This window comes from Podarcis muralis, chromosome 14 (assembly GCF_964188315.1).
Source record: "Podarcis muralis chromosome 14, rPodMur119.hap1.1, whole genome shotgun sequence".
NCBI lineage: Eukaryota > Metazoa > Chordata > Lepidosauria > Squamata > Lacertidae > Podarcis > Podarcis muralis.
The window spans coordinates 19,214,763-19,236,590 of NC_135668.1; the positions used below are offsets into that span (position 1 = coordinate 19,214,763).

Sequence of the window (21,828 nt, forward strand, 5' to 3'; positions counted from 1 at the left end):
AAATAAACTGGATGGCTGAAACATTCATGTCCATGGCATTAATCTGGATATTCAGTATATGACTGAATATCACAAGATAAACAAACACACTCAAGCTTTGGAATCAAAAGGGGCTGGTAGATAAAAGATGGGATTTACTGGAGTCTGAAACCAGTAAGATTAAATTTCTGGTCATGCAGAGCTGCTCACCCAACTATTTACCTCTTTCCAAAATGCTTAAACAGTAGTAATTTTTTTTGGGGGGGGGGTGGGGAAGGTGAGAAATCCTGGCACATTCATGTTGCTTTATACCTTCTGTGACAAATTATTAAGTGCTTACAGATTCTCTCCACTCTTAAGGAGATGCAATTGTCAGCAAGCTCACTGGGAAATGCCAGTGTACAATTCAAGTCTCTTCTTTTCAGTTCTGGCCTCTGCAGTTTTTGACAATTGGCATTGCGGAGTTATTGATAACCAGCAGTAGATCAAGTAGGACAACAATGTATGTTTTCTCTTCGTGTTTCAAGGCATTCCAAAAAAGCATAAACAAAGACAGTGAAGGCATCCAACTAGTTCATATACTAACCTTGGACATCTTCTCTTTCAGGTCCTGCCTTGTCCACTATGTCTGTACTTTCCACTTCACATGTTGCTACAGATTCTGCTAAGAGTGATGATGGGCTTGACACAGGGCTAGAAGCGGGGTGGCAGGGAGAGAATTTCTTTAGAAAGTGGTACAGGCTTTGCCATAACTAGCACATGAAATATTTGCTTATGGAAGGCAACTGTTTCAACTGCTTATAAAGGCAACTTGATATTATAGACACCAGGGTTCGAGACGCTACTGGGCCATGATGCTTGCTAAGTGACCTGGAGTCAGTTCCTCTCTCTCTCTCTGCCGAGCCTACCTCACAAGACTGGCGTGAGGATAAACAGGGAAAGGGAGCCACGGTCGTCGTCTTAAGCTCCTCGAAGGAAAGGCAGGGCAGAAACAAAATTACAGAACGAATAAAATCATCAGAAGCAAAGTATTTGTCCAAAGACAAGTGCTGCCATCCATTGGACTAGTTGTAATTTAAGAAGATGGTCAGCTGATGGGTGGATGAGGGCAGTGTCACATTTATCCCCATGGACTAGCCTCCATTGTGTTTATCTTGTATATTTAGCACAGAGCTCTGAAAATAATATAACTGTCTTTGAAAGACTGTTCAGAAACTGGGGACAGGCACTGGGACCAGAGCTGCCAGTACCAAAGCAGATTCACTGGTGTGCTTCCAATTCAAAGTGCAAATGCTTACCTTACAAGCATTTAGGTCATACTTTGAGGTGCAGATTTTGCTGTGCCATTGCCCATTCCAACAAGTTTTAAGCTGAGATCTTCCCCAGTCAACATCTGTATGGGGCCATCTTTGGGGAGCACCCCAGCAAATCTGGGTACTTTTACAAACCTCAAAGCACACCTGAGTATGGCAATGCCTCCCTCACATTTTCCTGTTCCGTCTAAGTAACTATCAGCACTCAGCACCTGAGTTTTGCTATTATAGGGAGTAGAAAGACGGGCTCCTGCTCTGTCCCCAGATACATTAACGAAACTATCACAGACAGCTATAGTGCAGCACTCCCAATCCAAAAAAGGGAGAATGCTCTCATTCATGCAGTTACTATTCTGTCCCCAAAATAGAAAATGCCGCAATTAACATTATGGTAACAATTCCACATAGGCCTTTGACACACACAAACACAGGATGGCAACGTTTACCTTGGCTGCATAGGTGGTACAGGTGTTGAATCTAGTGTTGATGAAGTTTCCTGGATGCTGCCTTCAGTGCATTGAACTGGTAAAGACTCAGTTAGGCTACTAACAGAAGTTGCTGAAAGAAGAGGCACTCGTGTTAAGACAGCAATTGGCCACGCTAGAAGACAACTGGTCACCATAGGCTTGATGTTGCAATCTTAGGGCTGGGGGAGACTTTAGGCTGTAATGATTTCAGGACAGAATGATATCTACACCTAAGTTATTAACCACACCTCAGTTGCTTAGAGCAGGGTGCCGATAATGCCAACGTTGCAGGTTCGATCCCCCTATGGGACAGCTGCATATTCCTGCATTACAGGGGTTGGACTACAATTCAATTATATATGCCCAACTATAAGAGATGGCAATTGTGCCTTTGAATTTAATGTGCAGGTTGGTTTGTTTTTAAAATTCAAGTAAGATAAAATTTGATATTTTAAAAACACAAAGAATACCTCTTCGGGGGACGATAATCAATCCACACTACACATAGCTAAACAACGGAATTTACTGCAGTGATGGCCAACAGCTTGGACGGTTTTAAAAGAGGATCAGACAAATTCATGGAGGATTGGCTTTACGATACTGCTTTAAGTGAATAGTGCAGATAAGGCCATACTTTTAGGGTTGCTGTTTTAAGTAATTCTCACAAGGCTTTGCGCTAACGAATCATAGAGCTTTAAACAGGTGGTCTGGATGTGGCCTAAGTTAAGAAAGTATTCATGGTCGCTTCCTGGAAAAGTTGCACTATCTTAAATGATGTGCAACATGCGATTTGGCAGGAAGGTCAACAGTGTAATGGGAGGTTCTGCAAGTCGCGTGTTGCCGTTTTAATTTGGCAGCAGCTGTTTCCAGGTCACCTGTTTTTTCCTCTCTCCTCAACATAGCTATCCCTTCCTACACTGGCCGGTTTTGGCTCACAAACAAACCTGTCCCTCGATATGGCAGGGATGGGGAACTTTGGAACCAGAGGCCAAATGCGGCCCCTTAGACCTCTGTACCTGGCCCTCAAGACCTCTCTCACCAGCCCCACCTTGCAGCCTTCCTGCCAGTCTGGAATGTGCACTTAAACTCTAATAATGCAGTTGGCCTGGATGGAGGACAGGGTGCCAACTTGAATAAAATATTGGGGGAGCAGGTAAGCCCACATAATCGATCGCCAAGACGCAGTACATGCACACCAGCTGAATGGCAATGACCATCAACTGGGGGGGGGGGACGACTGGCTGGCCCCCTCAAATATATTTTTTTAGGGGCTGAAGAGACCTTGGCCCCTAGGAGTTGGTTCCTATGAGCCTGCTGTACAAAGGTAAGATTCACACTCAGGTCACTTTTGCCTCTGACTCTGCCCACTATTGGCATGTGGCCCCTGGAAGACTGCACAGAAGGGAAAGCGGCCCTCAGGCTGAACACTTCTCCCCGCTCCTGCTCTACAGCTATTTATGGCAGTGTCAGGAAGACTAAGCTTGCAATACTTTACCACAAGTAAAATACGAGCTGCAAGAATGACCCTTAGACTATACTGACAAAAAAAACCTGTTAAAACTGCGTAGGCCTAATGTTCCGTTTGAAGCTGAATCATAATCTGTTTGGTGATACTACAGGCCACACACAATTAGTCACAGTTCTTCTTTTCCTTCTCTCTTTCTCTCTCTTGTTCTACAACTAGCAACTGCCTGCTGCAAGACAAAGGAAGGCAGTCTGCTTAGCATGGCCCATTCGACATACACAGGCCAAGCAAAAATCCCAGCTGTCTTGGACAGGTCACGAGATCTTTGCAGGAGTGCGGAATCTTTTGGGCCTTGGTGGGCCAGATTTTTATCTTGCCGCCACCCTGCAGGCCAACTCTGACAAGTCGGTAGGGATCACCCACCTGTCAATTATCTGACCCATGCACTTGTATCCTGAAAGGACCCCTGGACGATTAAGTCCAGTCAAAGGCGACTATGGGGTTGCAGCGCTCATCACGCTTTCAGGTTGAGGGAGCCGGCGTTTGTCCACAGACAGTGCCTCCACCCCCATTATTTTGCCATGACAGGGAACCAGGCAGAGGGCCTTCTTGGTAGTGGCGCCTGCCCTGTGGAACGCCCTCCCAGCAGATGTCAAGGCAATAAACTACCTGACTTTAAAAAGACATCTGAAAGCAGTCCTGTTTAGGGAAGTTTTTAATGTTTCATGTTTTATTGTGCTTTTAATTCTGTTAGGAGCTGCCCAGAGTAACTGGGGAAACCCAGCCACATGGGCGGGATACAAAATAATAAATAAATTTATTTTATCATCATCATCATCATCATCATCATCATCATCATCATCATTACAGTGGTACCTCGCAAGACGAATGCCTTGCAAGACAAAAAACTCGCTAGACGAAAGGGTTTTTTGAGCTGCTTCGCAAGACGATTTTCCCTATGGGCTTGCTTCGCAAGACGGAAACGTCTTGCAAGTTTGTTTCCTTTTTCTTAACACCGTTAATACAGTTGCGACTTGACTTCGAGGAGCAACTCATAGAACGTGGTGTGGTAGCCTTTTTTGAGGTTTTTGAAGATTTTGGTGATTTTTGAAGCTTTTCCAAAACTTTCCCGACACCGTGCTTCGCAAGACGAAAAAAATTGCAAGACGACAAAACTCGCGGAACAAATTAATTTCGTCTTGCGAGGCACCACTGTATTTTGCCAGCATGCCTAAACAGCTTCTGGCGCATCAGAACACTGTGATGAAAGCCAGAGCGCACAGAAACGCCACCATGGGGCTAAAGTTCCCCTATGCTACCTGCAGCACCTGGCAGGAGTGAACCCCACAACCTGCCCATAGCCTGATGTCACCCAGTGACGTCAGCTGATTGGTTTGGGGGAGTGGCGGGGGGAGATGGCTTTATGGACCAAACTGACCAGCAAACTGGAGGTTCCCTACCGCAGCCACATGGGCTTGTGCATCTAGAAGTCAACCCCGGCACATTTTGGAGATCTGAACTTACCTGGTGGGCTAATTCTACCATTACTACCATTCTGCCGTTGAAGATGTTCTTTATAGCATACCGAACACATGCCATTCGTACGAGGGTTTCCGTAAAATCCGCACCCAGTAGAACAAAGCATAGGCACTTGGCTATGGTTGGTTTCTTGAGCCATACTCTTTTTCTAGTGACCTGGGAAAACAAGAGAGTCGGGTTAGTCAAGGAGTTCAGACCCGCCCTTAAGTTTTTTGCATTCGAGACATTCCACAAAGACATCATAAAGCCCCTACCAACCTGAGACCAGCATGACCTTTAAGTTCAAGTATACCATCGGGATCTATACACTGAGTAATAAGAAGTTTGCAGAAAGAGGTGGTCAGTGGCTGCCCCTCTCCATTGAAATTCTCTTCTCTGGAGACTTGCCAAAGCTGCAGCTTATGCATCTTTCACTGGTGGTGCAAGACATTTTTATTCAAGCTGGCTTACAATAGCAATGCAGAGTATGGTATAATTGCAATATTGTGACATATCTTACTCTGGACAAACTATGAGCTGTAGCTAAGAGCTTGTTCTTTGACCAGGGCTAGCCACTGTAGTGCCTCTCATCATCATCGCAATCATTTTATTTGTACGGCCCCCTTTCCACAGTTAAAACCATGGTCAAAGCAGCTTACGGAGGGGATACATAATTGCAAAAGCTATAAACAATAAATATAAAAATAGACAAAACTGAACAATTGCCACATAAATCAAAATAAGAGCTGAAAAGAAAGATACAAAAAAAATAAATCAACAGCAGCAGCAACAACAAAAAACCCCAACAGCACCCCACTAAACAATACTGCAGTTTAAGCGTCTGTTCGGCTTTTGCAGTTGGACTCAGTCAGGGCCCTGCCTTTCTAGGCCAGGAGGGGAAAAGCCAGCAAGGCAGGGGGCAGGTCTTCCAGGTCTTAAAGCCAAGATGGTCTCTGGCCGCCTCAGCTTTTGTAGCTGGAATCTGTATTTTTACATTTTTACCTAATCATTTCACAATTTTTACCTAATCATTTCACAATTCTTAACAATTATAAGGAAAACTGCTCCAGAGAAAAATACTTCAGAAATAATACTCTACAAGGAAATATTCCTTAACATAAAATTACCATTAACAAAAATGAAACAAAACTCAAAGCCTACTTGAATTTGCATTGCGGGAGGCAATTATTTTCTTGTATGAGGGGCAACCAGTTTTCCCATAGACTTCCATATCACTTGGAATTCTTATACTTAGATAATTTGTTTTTTGACGTTATAGCCAAATCCCAAACTTTATTAAGCCAATCTTTCTGAGAAGTGAGTAATGAAACTTTACAATTTTCAGTCATTAATATTATTACAGCTGTTAACAAATATGGTGCAGGTTCTAATTCTCAGAGTGGTTTAACACTCAAGTCCTCTTCCCTTGGACTAGAACATATACCAGAACAGAGGTGCCAGGAGGAAAATCCATGGCAGCTCAGTGCATGCAGAAACAATTCCCTGAAATCCGAAAGTTTGATTTGAGTGCTTTTATTAAAATCATGAGTGGCAGTGTAGGAAGGTTGGGGGAGGGGGGGAAACCAACACTGTCAAATAGACAAAAACAGGAAGTAGTATAGGAGGATGAGTAAACCTCTGAAGAAGAACAAGAAAAACCGGATCCAGTTCTAGCTGAGCCAGCTCCCCAATTTTGTAGCTAGAGGATGAAGGCAGGAGACAGCATCTAGGATAAGGACTCTTGAAAAAGCATTCTGCACACTGTCAACACTTTCAAAATATTGAAGATGTAAATAAACCTGAGTTCCTCAAGAATCAGGAAAAAAAACCCAAGATGTTAGAAGGTTTCTGTCTTGAGGGAACTTTTTTAAAATGAAAAAAAAATTAAGATGAACTTAAAAGCCGATCAAGAAACAGAACAAGGTTTCACCACCTTAGTGAGAGCAGAACGGGACATTATGCAGCAAGTTTATCAGTTAAGTGTACTGGGTTCCCTTCCTGACCCCTGACAAAAAGCAGCTGCGGAGGGAGGGGTGAGAAGGATGTTTAACCCTTTCTCTTCCTGCTATTTGTCTCCTCAAAGATTGCTTTTCCATGGGGGTTGGGGGAAGAGCCATGTATGCTCCCTTTACGCTCCTCGGAGGACAAGTGGGACAGAGATGTAGACACAGCCTAGTTTGGCCCTGAAATCAACAATGCAGGTGGAAAATGCTCTATTAACAATACAAAGAACTTCATACCAGTTTTAATGTAGCCCTTTGACATACAGGGCCGCTTTGTAGAAGTAGTAACAGGGTGCTGTGCCAAAGAGTGTACAATCTAGATCTGCTAGTGGTGCCTGGAGAGGTTGGGAGGTGTCAGCTTTTGTTTCAGGTGGTGATTAAGACTTTTGGGTAAGGCGAGGCTTTATGGAAGAACAGACTTTGAAGAGGTGAGGAGGCATATGGAGAAACAAGGGGAAAGGTAAGAACCTAAGACGAGCCTTGCTGGATTCATGTCAAAGGTCCCTCTAGTCCAGCACCCAAGTTCACACAGTGGCCAACCTGATGCAACGACACCCCCTTCCACTTGTGACCCTGCGCAACTATCATTCAGAGACTCAATGTCTCCAACAGTGGAGATAATCTCAGCCGTCATGAGTTGTAGTCATTGACAGCCTTCTCCTCAATCACCCACCCCGTCATAGGAACCGCCCTACCAGAGACCCGTCTAGTCCAATAAAGGCAGATGAGTCTGAAGAGCACAGACTGTGGATGAATAAATACTGAGCTGTGAGGGCTGGGCTGTGATGAGCTTTAAAAATTAAGAAGGCAAGGCAGCAGCAAGTGAAGGGTTTGAAGGCATCACATGGTCTTGAGCTGTCTTCTCTGCTGCCCTCCAGATGTTTCAAGACTACAATTCCCATCAGCCCCAGCCAACAGATGATGGAAGTTGTAGTCCAACAACATCTGGAAGAGCATCAAGTGGGTTTTAAGCGGTGAGGGCAATGAATGATCACCTCCAACAGGGCTAGAGGCGAGAGAGTGTGTGATTCAATAAACCTACCAAGGCACAAGTGATCTCATTCAGCTTAACACTACCAAGAAACAACAGCTGAACAATTGCTGATGACTGTGGAGCATGAGGATGCAAGAAAGCAAAGCCAGGAGTTGTTATTTAATATTACTACTCCAGCCTCGAAACCTTGCATACCTGTTAGCATTCCCAGGCTACAGAAGCCAATTAATAGGATCAGAGACAGCTGCATTTAGTAGGATTAGCCCCCAAATCTCAGGCTTTTAATCCTCCTATACAAAGAGCCAATTTCAACTGGGGTGAGTGAGGAGGAATCAGGATCTTGAGTCACAGCTTAACCAACTGTTTGTTACAGCGTAAACAGAGAAATCATAAAATCAGAGTTGGAAGGGACTCTGAAAACCATCTAACCCAACCCACTGCAATGTAGGAATATGCAGCTGTCCCATACAGGATCAAACCTGCAACCTTGGCGTTATCAGCACCATGCTCTAACCAACTGAGCTATTCAGGCACATGCTGTACCCCAACCTGTGTGGTGTCTTCAGTGGCCGCTATGGCCCCAATCAACTCCTAAGCAAGACTGGCTCAGAAAGACTGCAACTTTCAAATAATTTTGATCAAGAAAACAAGGGTACCCATCAAACACAGCTATGAGAGAAAGGTGCTAATTGCAGAAAGAAATACCCAATGGCAGTCTGCTAATACTGCAAACACAAGGAAGCAAGAGCAGAAGTCAACAGGTATATCCTGAGCCAGCATAATGTTGTTGCACTCCAACTCCCATCAGCCCCAGCCAGTACGGCCAGTGGTCATGGGTGGTGGGATTTGTAGTCCAGTAACTCCTGGAGGGCACCATGTTGGCTGCAAGATAACCAATGTTTACGTGCCGAGCTTTGATGAGGAAGGATTTGGCTCCAATCAAGCGTGCTCATATTGAAGTTAATGAATATGACTAACTTAGGTTCATTCATTTCAGTGCGTCCTCTGCGAGTAGGACTTAGTTGGATAGAACACAATATTTATAAGTATGGCCACCAAAACGTTACATCATTTTCAACCGCCACCTCCCCCAAATCAAGATTTACTAAATGCAAATATGCAACACTACATGGGCACAAACTTATGAAATTGAAACAGGTATCCAAGGCAGGAACTTAGGCCAGGAAGAGAGCGGGAGGCGAAGAGCTGAAGAGTTGATAGTATTTGGGTTGTGTTCGTCTAAACTCCTAACAGGAGAAACCAGAGTTCCATCTTTGCTCTATTTGCACCACCCTCGGGGAGGCGGATTGCAAGAACATTTGAAATGCCTTCAACCAATGTCTTACCAGGCCACATGGAACGTGCTAATCCTAGAATATAAAGCCGCAAATGGCTTGGGACCCAAGTATCTAAGAGAGTACCGTATTTTTCGCTCTATAACACGCACCTGACCATAACACGCACATCGTTTTTAGAGGAGGAAAACAAGGAAAAAAATTCTGAATGAAACAGTGGATGTATCATTTTTGTGCTTCATGCTGTGGCCACAGACATGTGATCTGATGGTGAATTTGGGGTAGCTCAATGCAAAGATCCTGAGGATCCATGTGGATCCATGCTTTTTAACCACATTTTTGCACCATTGCAGCCCCAGGCAACAGTGGGTGTGTGATTTTTGGGGGGCAGGCTGCTATGTGATCTGATGGTGAATTTGGGGTGGCCCAATGCAAAGATCCTGAGGATCCATGTGGATCCATGCTTTTTAACCACGTTTTTGCACCATTGCAGCCCCAGGCAACAGTGGGTGTGTGATTTTTGGGGGGCAGGCTGCTATGTGATCTGATGGTGAATTTGGGGTGGCCCAATGCAAAGATCCTGAGGATCCATGTGGATCCATGCTTTTTAACCACGTTTTTGCACCATTGCAGCCCCAGGCAACAGTGGGTGTGTGATTTTTGGGGGGCAGGCTGCTATGTGATCTGATGGTGAATTTGGGGTGGCCCAATGCAAAGATCCTGAGGATCCATGTGGATCCATGCTTTTTAACCACATTTTTGCACCATTGCAGCCCCAGGCAACAGTGGGTGGGTGATTTTTGGGGGGCAGGCTGCTATGTGATCTGATGGTGAATTTGGGGTGGCCCAATGCAAAGATCCTGAGGATCCATGTGGATCCATGCTTTTTAACCACATTTTTGGACCATTGCAGCCCCAGGCAACAGTGGGTGTGTGATTTTAGGGGGGCAGGCTGCTATGTGATCTGATGGTGAATTTGGGGTGGCCCAATGCAAAGATCCTGAGGATCCATGTGGATCCATGCTTTGTAACTACATTTTAAGTGGGGAGTGAAGGAAAAACACAGAAGGGACAAGAGAGCGGTGTGCAGAGAAGCAGCTGGCTAAGAAAGCAGGAGAGGGATTTTACGGGAGGGAAGAAAGAAAGGCAAAAGTTTCCACAAACCGAAGCCAGCTTTCTCTCTCCTCCTGCATGTTTTCTGGCTGCCTGCGAGGAGCACGGAGAGGAATTAGAAGGAAAGACCTCTGCTTTCCCCTCTGCTTGCCTGGAGGGGAGGGGATTTGCCTGCTCTTTGTTCCGTTTGAGCAAACACAGCAACGAAACAGAGGAGGGTGGGCAGTAAGACCCTGAGGCAGAATGCAGGAAAGCAACCACTTCCTCTTTTCAGGTTTCCCTCTCGGACACAACGCACGATTGATTTTTGCTGATAATTGTTCCTGCGCTCCCCTAATCGGCTCCAGGGACCCCCCCACATTCGCTCCATAACACGCACAGACATTTCCCCTTCCTTTTTAGGAGAAAAAATCTGCGTGTAATAGAGAGAAAAATACGGTAGCTTCTTCTATGCCAACTGTCATGGCCTCTATGATCAGCAGGTGAGGCCTGGGACAGCTCAGTTGGTAGAACATGAGACTCTCAGTCTCAGGGTTGTTGGTTTGAGCCCAACTATGGGTGAAAGATTCCTGCATTGCAGGGGATTGGACTAGATGATCCTCGCAGTCCCTCCCAACTCTACAATTCTGTGATGTGGGGCCACCAGAGCTGCCTGGTTGGAACTCCCCCACAACAGGGCCTTTTCATTGGTGGTCCCATGGTTGTGGAATGCCTTCCCTAGTGAGGTGTGCCTGTCTCCATCATTATTAACTTTCAGGAGGAATTTGAAAACATTATTGTTTACATTCTGTGTTTTTATATTGTGATTTTATCGCCCTGAGACATGCGATTTGTTTTAAAAAAGAAAAAGAAAAATAGACATTTGGTGGTTGAAGACTACGATTCCTGGGAATCTTGAAATCATTTGCTGGAAGTCTGTTTTTAATTGCAACTGCTTTCAGGTGTTTTTAGAGCATTTTGGTTTTGTTTTAAAACTGTATATACATTTGCTGCCTTGGACTCCTTTGGGAGGAAGAATGGGAAACAAATTCAATCAATAATTTTAGGAAGTTTCATCTTCAGAGCAGGCCTTTGAGTCTATAGTACGGCGTGAATAGCTAAGTTACACGGAAACAGTAATTACTACTTACAAGAAAGGCTGAGTGCAGCTGTGATACGGATTAGTGGAACACCGGCTTGAGGATCAAAGATTATAATGGGCTATAAAGTGGAACACGCCAATAACTCTGGTTAATCTCAGGGAGAAGAAGACGCAAAGAGCAGGAAAAACTTCGTTTACACGAAATATTCCTGACAAGCAGCAAGTGGGGAGGAGGAGAAAAGTCACCCCTTCCTACGAAAAAAGCTTTCACAGTATCCTACTGTGTGGGTCCGCAAGTCCTATCACAGTAATTATCAGAAATATGCCACTCTGAACATGATTTATAAAGAAGTGCAGTGACACCAGCTTTTATTTTACAGCACACCATTTGAATGTACCACTTTACGCCAAAGTGTCTTAACGTGCCTGTGAGGGCAGAAAAGACTAAATGAAACAGACCAACAAAAAAATTATTTAGATGGCCGTCAAATGACAACGCTTCTTCCTTTGAGAAAATGAGAAATTATCTCTTACAAAACGGACCACAGTCATTCATGAGCGTGGAATTTTTTAAAAAAACTTCTGACTGGAGAATAATTCTGATTAGTGTCACAGACTAGGCAGTATATAACAACTGTAGGGAATCATTCTCATATGCTGATCTTTCAGCGAACTCCAAGAATAAAATATGGGCAGGGCTAGCTGTTTCGGTTCTTTTATATTGCCCTAATAAGCCTCATTTAAGAACATAAGAAGAGCTTGCTGGATCAGGCCAATGGCCAATGCCATGGGTAGGCAAACTAAGGCCCGGGGGCCGGATGCGGCCCATTCGCCTTCTAAATCTGGCCCGCGGACAGTCCGTGAATCAGTGTGTTTTTACATGAGTAGAATGTGTGCTTTTATTTAAAATGCATCTCTGGGTTATCTGTGGGGCATAGGAATTCATTCCCCCCCCCCAAAATATAGCCTGGCCCCCTACAAGGTCTGAGGGACAGTGGACCGGCCCCTGCTGAAAAAGTTTGCTGACCCCTGGCCAATGCAGTCCAGCATCCCTTTTTTCACAGTGGCCAACCAGATGCCTATGGGAAGGCTGCAAGCAGGACCCAGGTGCAAGAGAACCCTCTCCCTCTGCGGTTTTCAGCAAATGGTATTCAGAAGCAAATTACCATCAGGGGTAGCAGCTACTGAGAGCTTCTCCTCCATGACTTTGTCTAATCCTTTAAAATAACCCAGCCACCTGGGCTGGTGGCTATCACTGCGGCTTGTGGGAGAGAATTAAAACCAAGAGCTGTGTGAATAATGACTTTCATTTGTCTGTCCCGAATCTTTGTTGGATCTCCCCGACTTCTAGTGCTACGAGTAGAGAGGAGTCATGTATCGATGCATCGTCCAAAACTGATCTGAAGTTCAGATTGCGATAGCGATTTCAGAGTTTTGGGGCAGGCAATGTGTCGCGAATTCCAGCTCCCCCTGGGCGCAGCCAGCATTGCGCATTTCGCTTTCAGGCGCTATGCAAGGCTGCCCAATGATCGCCAACTTCACCCTCAGCCCAGCCGCCAGCCTCGGGAGCCCAAGACTCAAATAGGGCTTGCCTGCCAGCCAGCCAGCCAGCCAGCCAGCCAGCCAGCCCCTCTGCTTCTTTCTCTGGTCCTGCAAGTGGCTGCCTCCTCACTCCCTTTCTCCTCCTGCCAGGTGCTGAGCTGCACCCAGGTGGAACAGAGCCGCCTCCTGTGCCTTGCGTGACATTCCAGAGGGTAGCTCCTGGTAGCCGCCACTTGCAAGATGAGAGCTCCAGGGAGGCTGGTGGCGTTCCAGGGCTCCGTGTTTGCGTTGCCATGAGGTGCCCTTGCTGATGCGCTCTGCCTGGGGCTGTCCAGCCCGCCCGCACCATGAAGCGGCAGAAGCTGCGCACGATGGAGCTGATCGTCTGCATGGCCGGCTGCCGAGGGCAGGGGGCAAGCACCTTCTTCCTCCCACCTTTCCGAAACCGTGATATACAGTCATACCTCATGTTGTGTTTGCTTCAGGTTGAGCGTTTTCAGGTTGCGTCCCGTAGCGACCCGGAAGTACCGGAAAGGGTTACTTCTGGGTTTCGCTGCTCGCGCAGACGCTCAAAATGACATCACGCGCATGCGCAGAAGCGGCGAATCGCAACACGCGCAGACACGGGTTGCGTTCTGCTCAGGTTGTGAACAGGGCTCCGGAATGGATCCTGTTCACAACCAGACGTACCATTGTATTGGGATATATCACGAGGTTTAACCTCCGGACAAAAAAGGTTGCCTTGTGTCTGTCTGTCTTTCGTATGGTAAGCCAAGGCACTAATCCCTTTCCTTTAGTACACCCTGATCAAAGATGTAGCCTGCTTGTTGGTATGCAGTTTGGGGCATCCAGAAGCAAAAGGGAACACGGTTAATATTTAATTTCCACTCTATGATTTCAGCACTGGCCATTCAAGAGTAAATTTCTGGCTCAATCCAAGTCAATGCCCTTGAAAATTAATTTCAGCCAACTCAGTTCTACAGCAAAAGAAACAAAACTCCACAACACAACCCGCTCTTATCCCGTGCCAGATCATTGATCCACTAGCCTAGTACTATCTTTGACTGTCAGCAGCTTTCATTGGCCTCAGGTCAGAAGATGTCTTTCCCAGTTCTTCTGCCTTTGCGTGGAGAGGTCAGGAAGCAGGTCTGGAATTGCCTACCCGCAGAGCATGTTTTATCAGAGTTCTCTATCCCCAGGTAGAACACTTTGTCTGAAGTTGCTCTGATACTTCTGCTTTCTGCTTGTTCAAACTATGCACGTAAACAGCAAAGCACGAAAAAACATTTCTGCCCAGAGGATATGAAAAACATTTTCTTCTTTAAAAGGGGGACATTGCCACATTTGTCTCAGCAAATGGCAGGTTTTACTATTTTTAGACCAAAGCCTCAGATGTTTCGCAAAAAGCACTTTCAAAAAGAGGGGGGGGGGACTATAGATTTAGGATTTCACATCAAAGAAACAAGTTTTGGTTTTTTAAATGAGATTTTCCAGTTGCACAAATTCCCTGTTGGACATCCCAAACTAACAAGTGTAAAAAGCCAAATGAACACAAGGTGTGCTTTGCTCCTTGCTTATGGTATTATTGCTTGGGTGCTTGTGAGATCAGGGGTGTATATGTATATGTATATGTATATCACACATACACACACACAGTGTCAAACCTCAGTTCCCAAACAGCTCCATTTTGGAATGTTTCAGCTCCCAAATGCCTAAAACCCGGAAGTAAATGCTCCAGCTTTTGAACATTTTTCGGAAGCCAACGTCCAACACAGCTTCTGCTGAGCACAGCAAGCTCTTGCAACCAATTGGAAGCCGTGCATCAGTTGTCAAACATTTCGGAAACTGAATGGGCTTCCGAGACGTATTACATTCAACAACCGAAGTTTGGAGAGAGAGAGAGAGAGAGAGAGAGAGAGAGAGAGAGAGAGAGAGGAAGGAAGGAAGGAAGGAAGGAAGGAAGGAAGGAAGACAACCACTTGCCAGTTCTTCATCTTTCCTACTCCAGCCCTTCTCCTCTCAGTTTATATATAGCAGCTGCAGCACAAGCTTAAAGAGACTCCCAGACTGACAGGTGCCAGGCCCCACAGACCAAACTAGGTAGGCCAGTTAACACCAGACCTCTAGAGAAACTGAAGGCCAATGAGATACAAGTTTGTGGCCTGGGCCTATTCCGATACTGCCAGGCCTGCTAAAATCTCAACAGATTTTCTGAACTATAGCCTGATCATGGTCCAAAAAATACTTTCGAATGAGAAAAATGATATTTGGTCTAATGTGAATTCAAAAACAACCAAGCCTGCACCAAAACAGGAATAAACTCTGCACCTTCAGCCAGGTGACTCAGTGGAGTCAAGGCAGAGCCAGAATCAGATTAGCAGTTGTCTTCAGTGCGCTCTGCAAACAGAAGGGTTTATTTATTTTATTTAAGACATGCCGCTTAATTATTCCTATTTCTAAGGATGGTCTGCAGAATCAAGTTGCCAACAAATGAAAGCTTTTCCCAGAGGGTTTCTATATGGTTTATGTCAGACTCACCTGGGCGATCTGAAAAAACTGACTAGGAAACAGAGGAGTTTACTGAGCAAACCCAAAGGGGATTAAAATATATTAGTAGTGGCTGTCCGGATCTCCTCTGCCTCTCATACCAAGCTGAAGTTCTCTCCCTGTCTCTCACGGAGTTTGGGGGAGAAGGAAGGACATAAAAAAATGGTGACTGCAACACTCCTTCAGGAAAGCAAATGACAACAACTGTTTTCATTGATCAAATTCTGGGCACTGAGTGTGTTGAGAGTGTGCCTTTGAGGACAAGGTCAAATTATTTTCAGGGTCGCCAAATTACATAAACACTGTGCAGGTGCTTGGCTGCGTGTTTGCTGCCAAACCCCATAATCCAACATCAAGAGGCTCATAAGTGCAAGTGTTGTACTAAAAAATAAAAGCAGGGCCCGACTACTTGCAGAAACAGGAAACTTCTATCTTTGCACCTATTATAATATGCCACCACTGGCAGAATGGGAGTCCAGACAGTGTTTGAAACGTGCTAGACACGGGTGGCGCTGTGGGTTAAACCACAGAGCCCAGGACTTGCCAATCAGAAGGTTGGCGGTTCGAATACCCACAACGGGGTGAGCTCCCGTTGCTCGGTCCCTGCTCCTGCCAACCTAGCAGTTTGAAAGCACGTCAAAGTGCAAGTAGATAAATAGGTACCGCTCTGGCGGGAAGGTAAATGTTGTTTCCATGCGCTGCTCTGGTTCGCCAGAAGTGGCTTAGTCATGCTGGCCACATGACCCGGAAGCTGTACGCTGGCTCCCTCGGCCAATAAAGCGAGATGAGCGCAGCAACCTCAGAGTCGGCCACGACTGGACCTAATGGTCAGGGGTCCCTTTACCTTAACCTTTAGGCACCAGGCACATTTTGCAGCTGGCTTTCAACCACTTGCAACCAAGTGAAGATGCCCAGGTGCCAGGATGGCACCTGGCCTTTCCACCATCTGGGGATCATTGGATTGGGACTGTTTTCACACACTAATACCCCATCCTGTAGAATTCTATCACTTATATTTTATTTGCACAATCAGATGAATTTCTGGAACCATATTGTTTTTTCTGTGCAGCCTGAGCAGGAGGAGTCACCATTAAGACAGAGAGGTTGGATTTTGCCAATGTACACCTGGATCAAGCGACTTTTTTTCTTTCTTAAAGCTCTTAACCTAGCTCAAGGTTGTCATCTGAACTCGCCAACTGAGAATCAATCACAGTCAGTCCATCATTTGAAAAGTAAGACTGTAGAGCCATCTTGCCCAAGGCATTCCATTTTGGTGACTGCAACCTTGGTTTAAGGAGCCATTTGGCGCCTAGTTTATATACCGTATTTTTCGCTCTATAACACGCACCTGACCATAACACGCACATCGTTTTTAGAGGAGGAAAACAAGGAAAAAAATTCTGAATGAAACAGTGGATGTATCATTTTTGTGCTTCATGCTGTGGCCACAGACATGTGATCTGATGGTGAATTTGGGGTAGCTCAATGCAAAGATCCTGAGGATCCATGTGGATCCATGCTTTTTAACCACATTTTTGCACCATTGCAGCCCCAGGCAACAGTGGGTGTGTGATTTTTGGGGGGCAGGCTGCTATGTGATCTGATGGTGAATTTGGGGTGGCCCAATGCAAAGATCCTGAGGATCCATGTGGATCCATGCTTTTTAACCACGTTTTTGCACCATTGCAGCCCCAGGCAACAGTGGGTGTGTGATTTTTGGGGGGCAGGCTGCTATGTGATCTGATGGTGAATTTGGGGTGGCCCAATGCAAAGATCCTGAGGATCCATGTGGATCCATGCTTTTTAACCACGTTTTTGCACCATTGCAGCCCCAGGCAACAGTGGGTGTGTGATTTTAGGGGGGCAGGCTGCTATGTGATCTGATGGTGAATTTGGGGTGGCCCAATGCAAAGATCCTGAGGATCCATGTGGATCCATGCTTTGTAACTACATTTTAAGTGGGGAGTGAAGGAAAAACACAGAAGGAACAAGAGAGCGGTGTGCAGAGAAGCAGCTGGCTAAGAAAGCAGGAGAGAGATTTTACGGGAGGGAGGAAAGAAAGGCAAAAGTTTCCACAAACCGAAGCCAGCTTTCTCTCTCCTCCTGCATGTTTTCTGGCTGCCTGCGAGGAGCACGGAGAGGAATTAGAAGGAAAGACCTCTGCTTTCCCCTCTGCTTGCCTGGAGGGGAGGGGATTTGCCTGCTCTTTGTTCCGTTTGAGCAAACACAGCAACGAAACAAAGGAGGGTGGGCAGTAAGACCCTGAGGCAGAATGCAGGAAAGCAACCACTTCCTCTTTTCAGGTTTCCCTCTCCGACACAACGAAAGATTGATTTTTGCTGATTTTTGTTCCTGCGCTCCCCTAATCGGCTCCAGGGACCCCCCCCCCACATTCGCTCCATAACACGCACAGACATTTCCCCTTCCTTTTTAGGAGAAAAAATCTGCGTGTAATAGAGAGAAAAATACGGTATATATCTGAGTTTCTAACATTGCCCCAGACCAGCTACTTGGCTGCCAAAGAAGGAACGGGGTGCAAGACAGGTCCAAGGTTAACTTTAAAAGTTAGTTGCAAGGATGCAACAAAGTGTTGCCTGCTTGAAGATTAAGAAGAAGTGGTTCTGCTGAAAAAGGAAGGCGTTTTAATATGATTTTGGCAGTTTTAGTACGGAAACTGAGTGCACTTTACCAAATAATGTGTATACGCTGTCCCTGGCATTGCCTGTTGTTTAAGGGGTTAATGAGCACATAGACCTGATGTATGCCCAGTTATACCCCCCCTTTCCAAGTGCACATAATCAGCTTTCCAACTGCACATTTCCCTCCCAGTTGTACATTCTGTGTCCAACTGCACACTAGAAAAAAAGAAACAAACCGTGGAAAGAATCCGTATACAGGAAGAAAGACAGATACTCCTGACAACTGCATTCACACCCTCTTTCCAACCAAAGAAAGAGCACAATGATTTATACACACTATGTGGCAGGATGCCAATTTCCTATTGTGTCATCTTGTCACAAAATCAAGCTGCCTGGATGAATACGGATTGAACAGGAGTGTGCGCACGCGTTAGCAAGGACGATTAATATTGCAAGGAGAGAAGAATCACTGGCTTTGCAGGAAGGCGAGATTAGTCGCTAGCCAACACGTGACGTCTATCTTACTTTTAACCCCAAGGAAGTACCCGTGGCTGCTTCCCTACTTGACCGCTACTTCCTGCTTTGACACTCTGAACTTAATGCACCGTCTAAGAATAGGGAGGGAGAAAGGGGGTGCTATTTTTAGAAGGGAAGGCTGGCTGAGAGACAGATGGGGAACTGAGCTGAGTTTACACAACTCTTCATTTGGAGATCACCACCCTATGGATTCTGACCACCCTATTTTGAAAGAGAAAGACAGGCAAAGAACAGCCCAGCTACTTCTGTAGGTCGAAGGGAGTCTTTGGCAGTGTATGAATGTTTGTATTTATTTATGTATTTGGACCAGCCTCATCACAACACATGGCAAACCACTTTTGCAGCCTAGGAATTTGTTTTACAAAAGCAGTTTGTGGCACAGCAGGCTTTAAAGCAGGCTTTCCCAAACTTTGGTCTCCAGATGTTTGGGGACTACAACTCCCATCATTCCTACTTAGCAGGAGCAGGGGTCAGGGATGATGGGACTTGTAGTCCAAAAACAGCTGGTGACCCAAGTTTGGGAAACCTTGATCTAGAGCAGTGTTTCCCAACCTTGGGCCTCCAGCTGTTTTTGGACTACAACTCCCATCATCCCTAGCTAGCAAGACCAGTGGTCAGGGATGATGGGAATTGTAGTTCAAAAACAGCTGGAGGCCCAAGGTTGGGAAACACTGATCTAGAGGGCCAATAATTCCACTGAGTGTGCCCAAGACATAATAAGCATGCCTGAAGTAGCTGTTTGAACCCCAAGCAGCACAGTCTTCAACCAGGGTTTGTATGATAAGTTCAAAAGAACAACAACAACAATGTTTCTCTGTCAGTGTGTTGACATTTTCCAAACACAAAGCACACAAATCAACATTTAAATATACCCCTTTCAACATATTTGCTCTCGAGATAAATATTTCTGATCAATGCATGTTAATATATTTTTGAAATGAGGAACCATGTTGGCGGTTTTAGGAAGCCCAAAAGCCAGTGGATAACTAAATTACAATCTGCACAAACTAAATTACAATTCGTGCAGGAGATGCAGATGCAGATGCAGATGAGTTTAGTTTAATTTCCTCAAGCGTTCCTACTTAAGGAAGGAATCAGTCTGCCAAAATGAGATGCACTTAAACACACACACCAGGTCCATTCTTACTGAAGAAGTGGAGCCATGCACTCTCAGGTTACTAGTCCACAACAGTTTCAGAAATCTACACTAGTTATTTCCTGCTAATACTGAAAGAAAGAGAAATCCAGTCATTATTGCTCCCATTTACTGAAACCCTTCTGCCTGATGTAATGTGAATCCCTGAAGCAAGTGACAAGGCAAGTACCAATTCACAAGTCTAAGATGTCATTACTATGAGAACATCTTGGCATATCATTCACTTAGCTTTCCAGAGTCATTGTTATCCAACTGAAGAAATGCCTAAATAGCAGAATACACACAAAGTGTTGGTCAAAGACAGCATCATGAATGAATAAACTAGATATCGTAATCTCATTATTATTATCATTAGCAATGTTTACCCGCCCTTCACGCTAAGGTCCTAGGGTGGGTCAATTAGAAGTACAACATTCAAAAGCAGTTAAAACAAACTGCAATCACAGGAATAGGGTGGGCCCTAAAATATATATATCTCAAACGGCCAGGGTAAAGAGCTGTATCATCAGCATTTCATACATTTACATATTGTCCTTTTCCTGCCATATGCTCAAGGCAGTGTTCATGGGGTTGCCATGTGTCTCCCATCCAGACTTAAAGCTGCTTTGCTTTAGCAGGTGAATGCACCCTATGGCCTAAGATATATGCCCTGGCAAAGTACCGGGAGATCCATACCCTCCAACATTTTTCCGATGAAAATAGTGGCATCCTATTCCATAATAATAATTTTACTATTTATACCCCACCCATATGACTGAGTTGGCCCAGCCACTCTGGGTGGCTTTCAACATATATAAAAACAAAATAAATAAAACATTTAATGTTTTAAAACTTCCCTATACAGGGCTGCCTTCTGATGGCTCGGGGGTCAGATAATTCCCTACCCTCCAACATTACTCCGCTGAAAACAGGGACACCTGGGATGACTTCCGTAAATCTGGGACTGTCTCTGGAAAATTGGGACACTTGGAGGGTCTGGGACATCTATTCAGTGTATTTTTTAAAAAATTGTTGCCCAATTAATCTGGGACATCTTTTTAGTTGACTGAAAGTTTTAAATTGATGAATCTAACCAATCTCCAGGGTGAGAAGGAGAAAGAGTTCTGCAGGAGCTGGAGACTGACCTAAGCACATTCCCATACTGATCAACGTTTATGTGATAATGCTGCTGAGCGATCAAAGCACTTTATAAATGCCAAGCATGAATAATGCAAGTAAGGCAATGCAGTTTTATTCCAAGACGCATCATCTGATAAACAGGGTTCAATCAATTCTTAATTGCAGGATGCATAGCTTTAGCAGTGTGACAAAGATAGATGGAGGGAGGTTTGTCAATGATGAGGGTAGGTGGGGAAAATAATCTTAAGCAGGGAATGAGTGGCATCCTGCAAGAACTTGCTAACACTGACTGACACAACCCACAAATAGGTCAAAAGTTGCACATGACTCTGCAGCTTTTAAATTAGTCACCATCTGAAAAAGCAAAGCGCCACGTCAGATAATGAAAGAGGCGGAGAGGATTTGCTTCAGTACTGAAACGATACCAAAAAAAGAAAAGTTGTTTTTTCAATATAACAAGCACTGAGGCACAATAAAACCTGTCAACTGGCCTGTTGTCTTTAAGGGGTCATGAACGGGCCAGAATTCCTGAAGCTGTGAAACAAAATTATGTCCTACAGTTGATTCATATGCTGGCCTCCTAGGTGGTAAAATCCTTGTGTAATTTAGCACTTCAGTTTCATGTGATAAGCCTTTCGATTCTAATCCACCCAATAGTGAAATTACCAGGATTTTCGCAACAGAGAGAGAAGTTTATAGAGGCAGTGGGACGTAATAGCTAGAGTCTTGGACTAAGACCAGGGAGACCTGGATTCAAATCTTTACCATGAAGCTCATTTAGGGACTCTAGGACAGCTAGCCATTCTCACCCTGACCTACCTCACAGGGCTGTTGTGAGCACACAATGGGGAGGGGGTTGTACCAAAATGAGTCAAGGAGGTTGTTGTTGGTTTTTTCCAGAGGAAAACCTATGAATATGTCATTATCGTATCTCTTTTCCTCAAAAGGAAGCCAAAAGTGTGTGTGCCAAAGAAAGCAGGTGCTTTCAAATATTTGCATGACATTAGCTGGCAATAGGACTCTGAGGCAATATATCAAGCTTGTGTGTGTTCTGCAGCCC

At 45.1% G+C, this 21,828-nt stretch overlaps 1 protein-coding gene across 6 annotated transcripts in view; it reads right to left on the reverse strand.

Annotated features, from left to right (window-relative positions):
* The window catches only part of ZFAND6 (zinc finger AN1-type containing 6), a 69,192-nt gene that overhangs the window by 18,151 nt on the left and 29,213 nt on the right, over positions 1-21,828 (reverse strand). For all 6 annotated transcript variants that reach the window (XM_077918883.1, XM_077918882.1, XM_077918878.1 and 3 more), the window contains exons 2-4: positions 4,749-4,919; positions 1,739-1,850; positions 566-672 (exon numbers count right to left, since the gene is read on the reverse strand). In XM_077918883.1, the coding sequence (XP_077775009.1) occupies positions 566-672; positions 1,739-1,850; positions 4,749-4,902 (373 nt within the window). In that variant the 5' untranslated portion in view covers positions 4,903-4,919. The remainder of the gene's footprint in view (positions 1-565; positions 673-1,738; positions 1,851-4,748; positions 4,920-21,828) is intronic.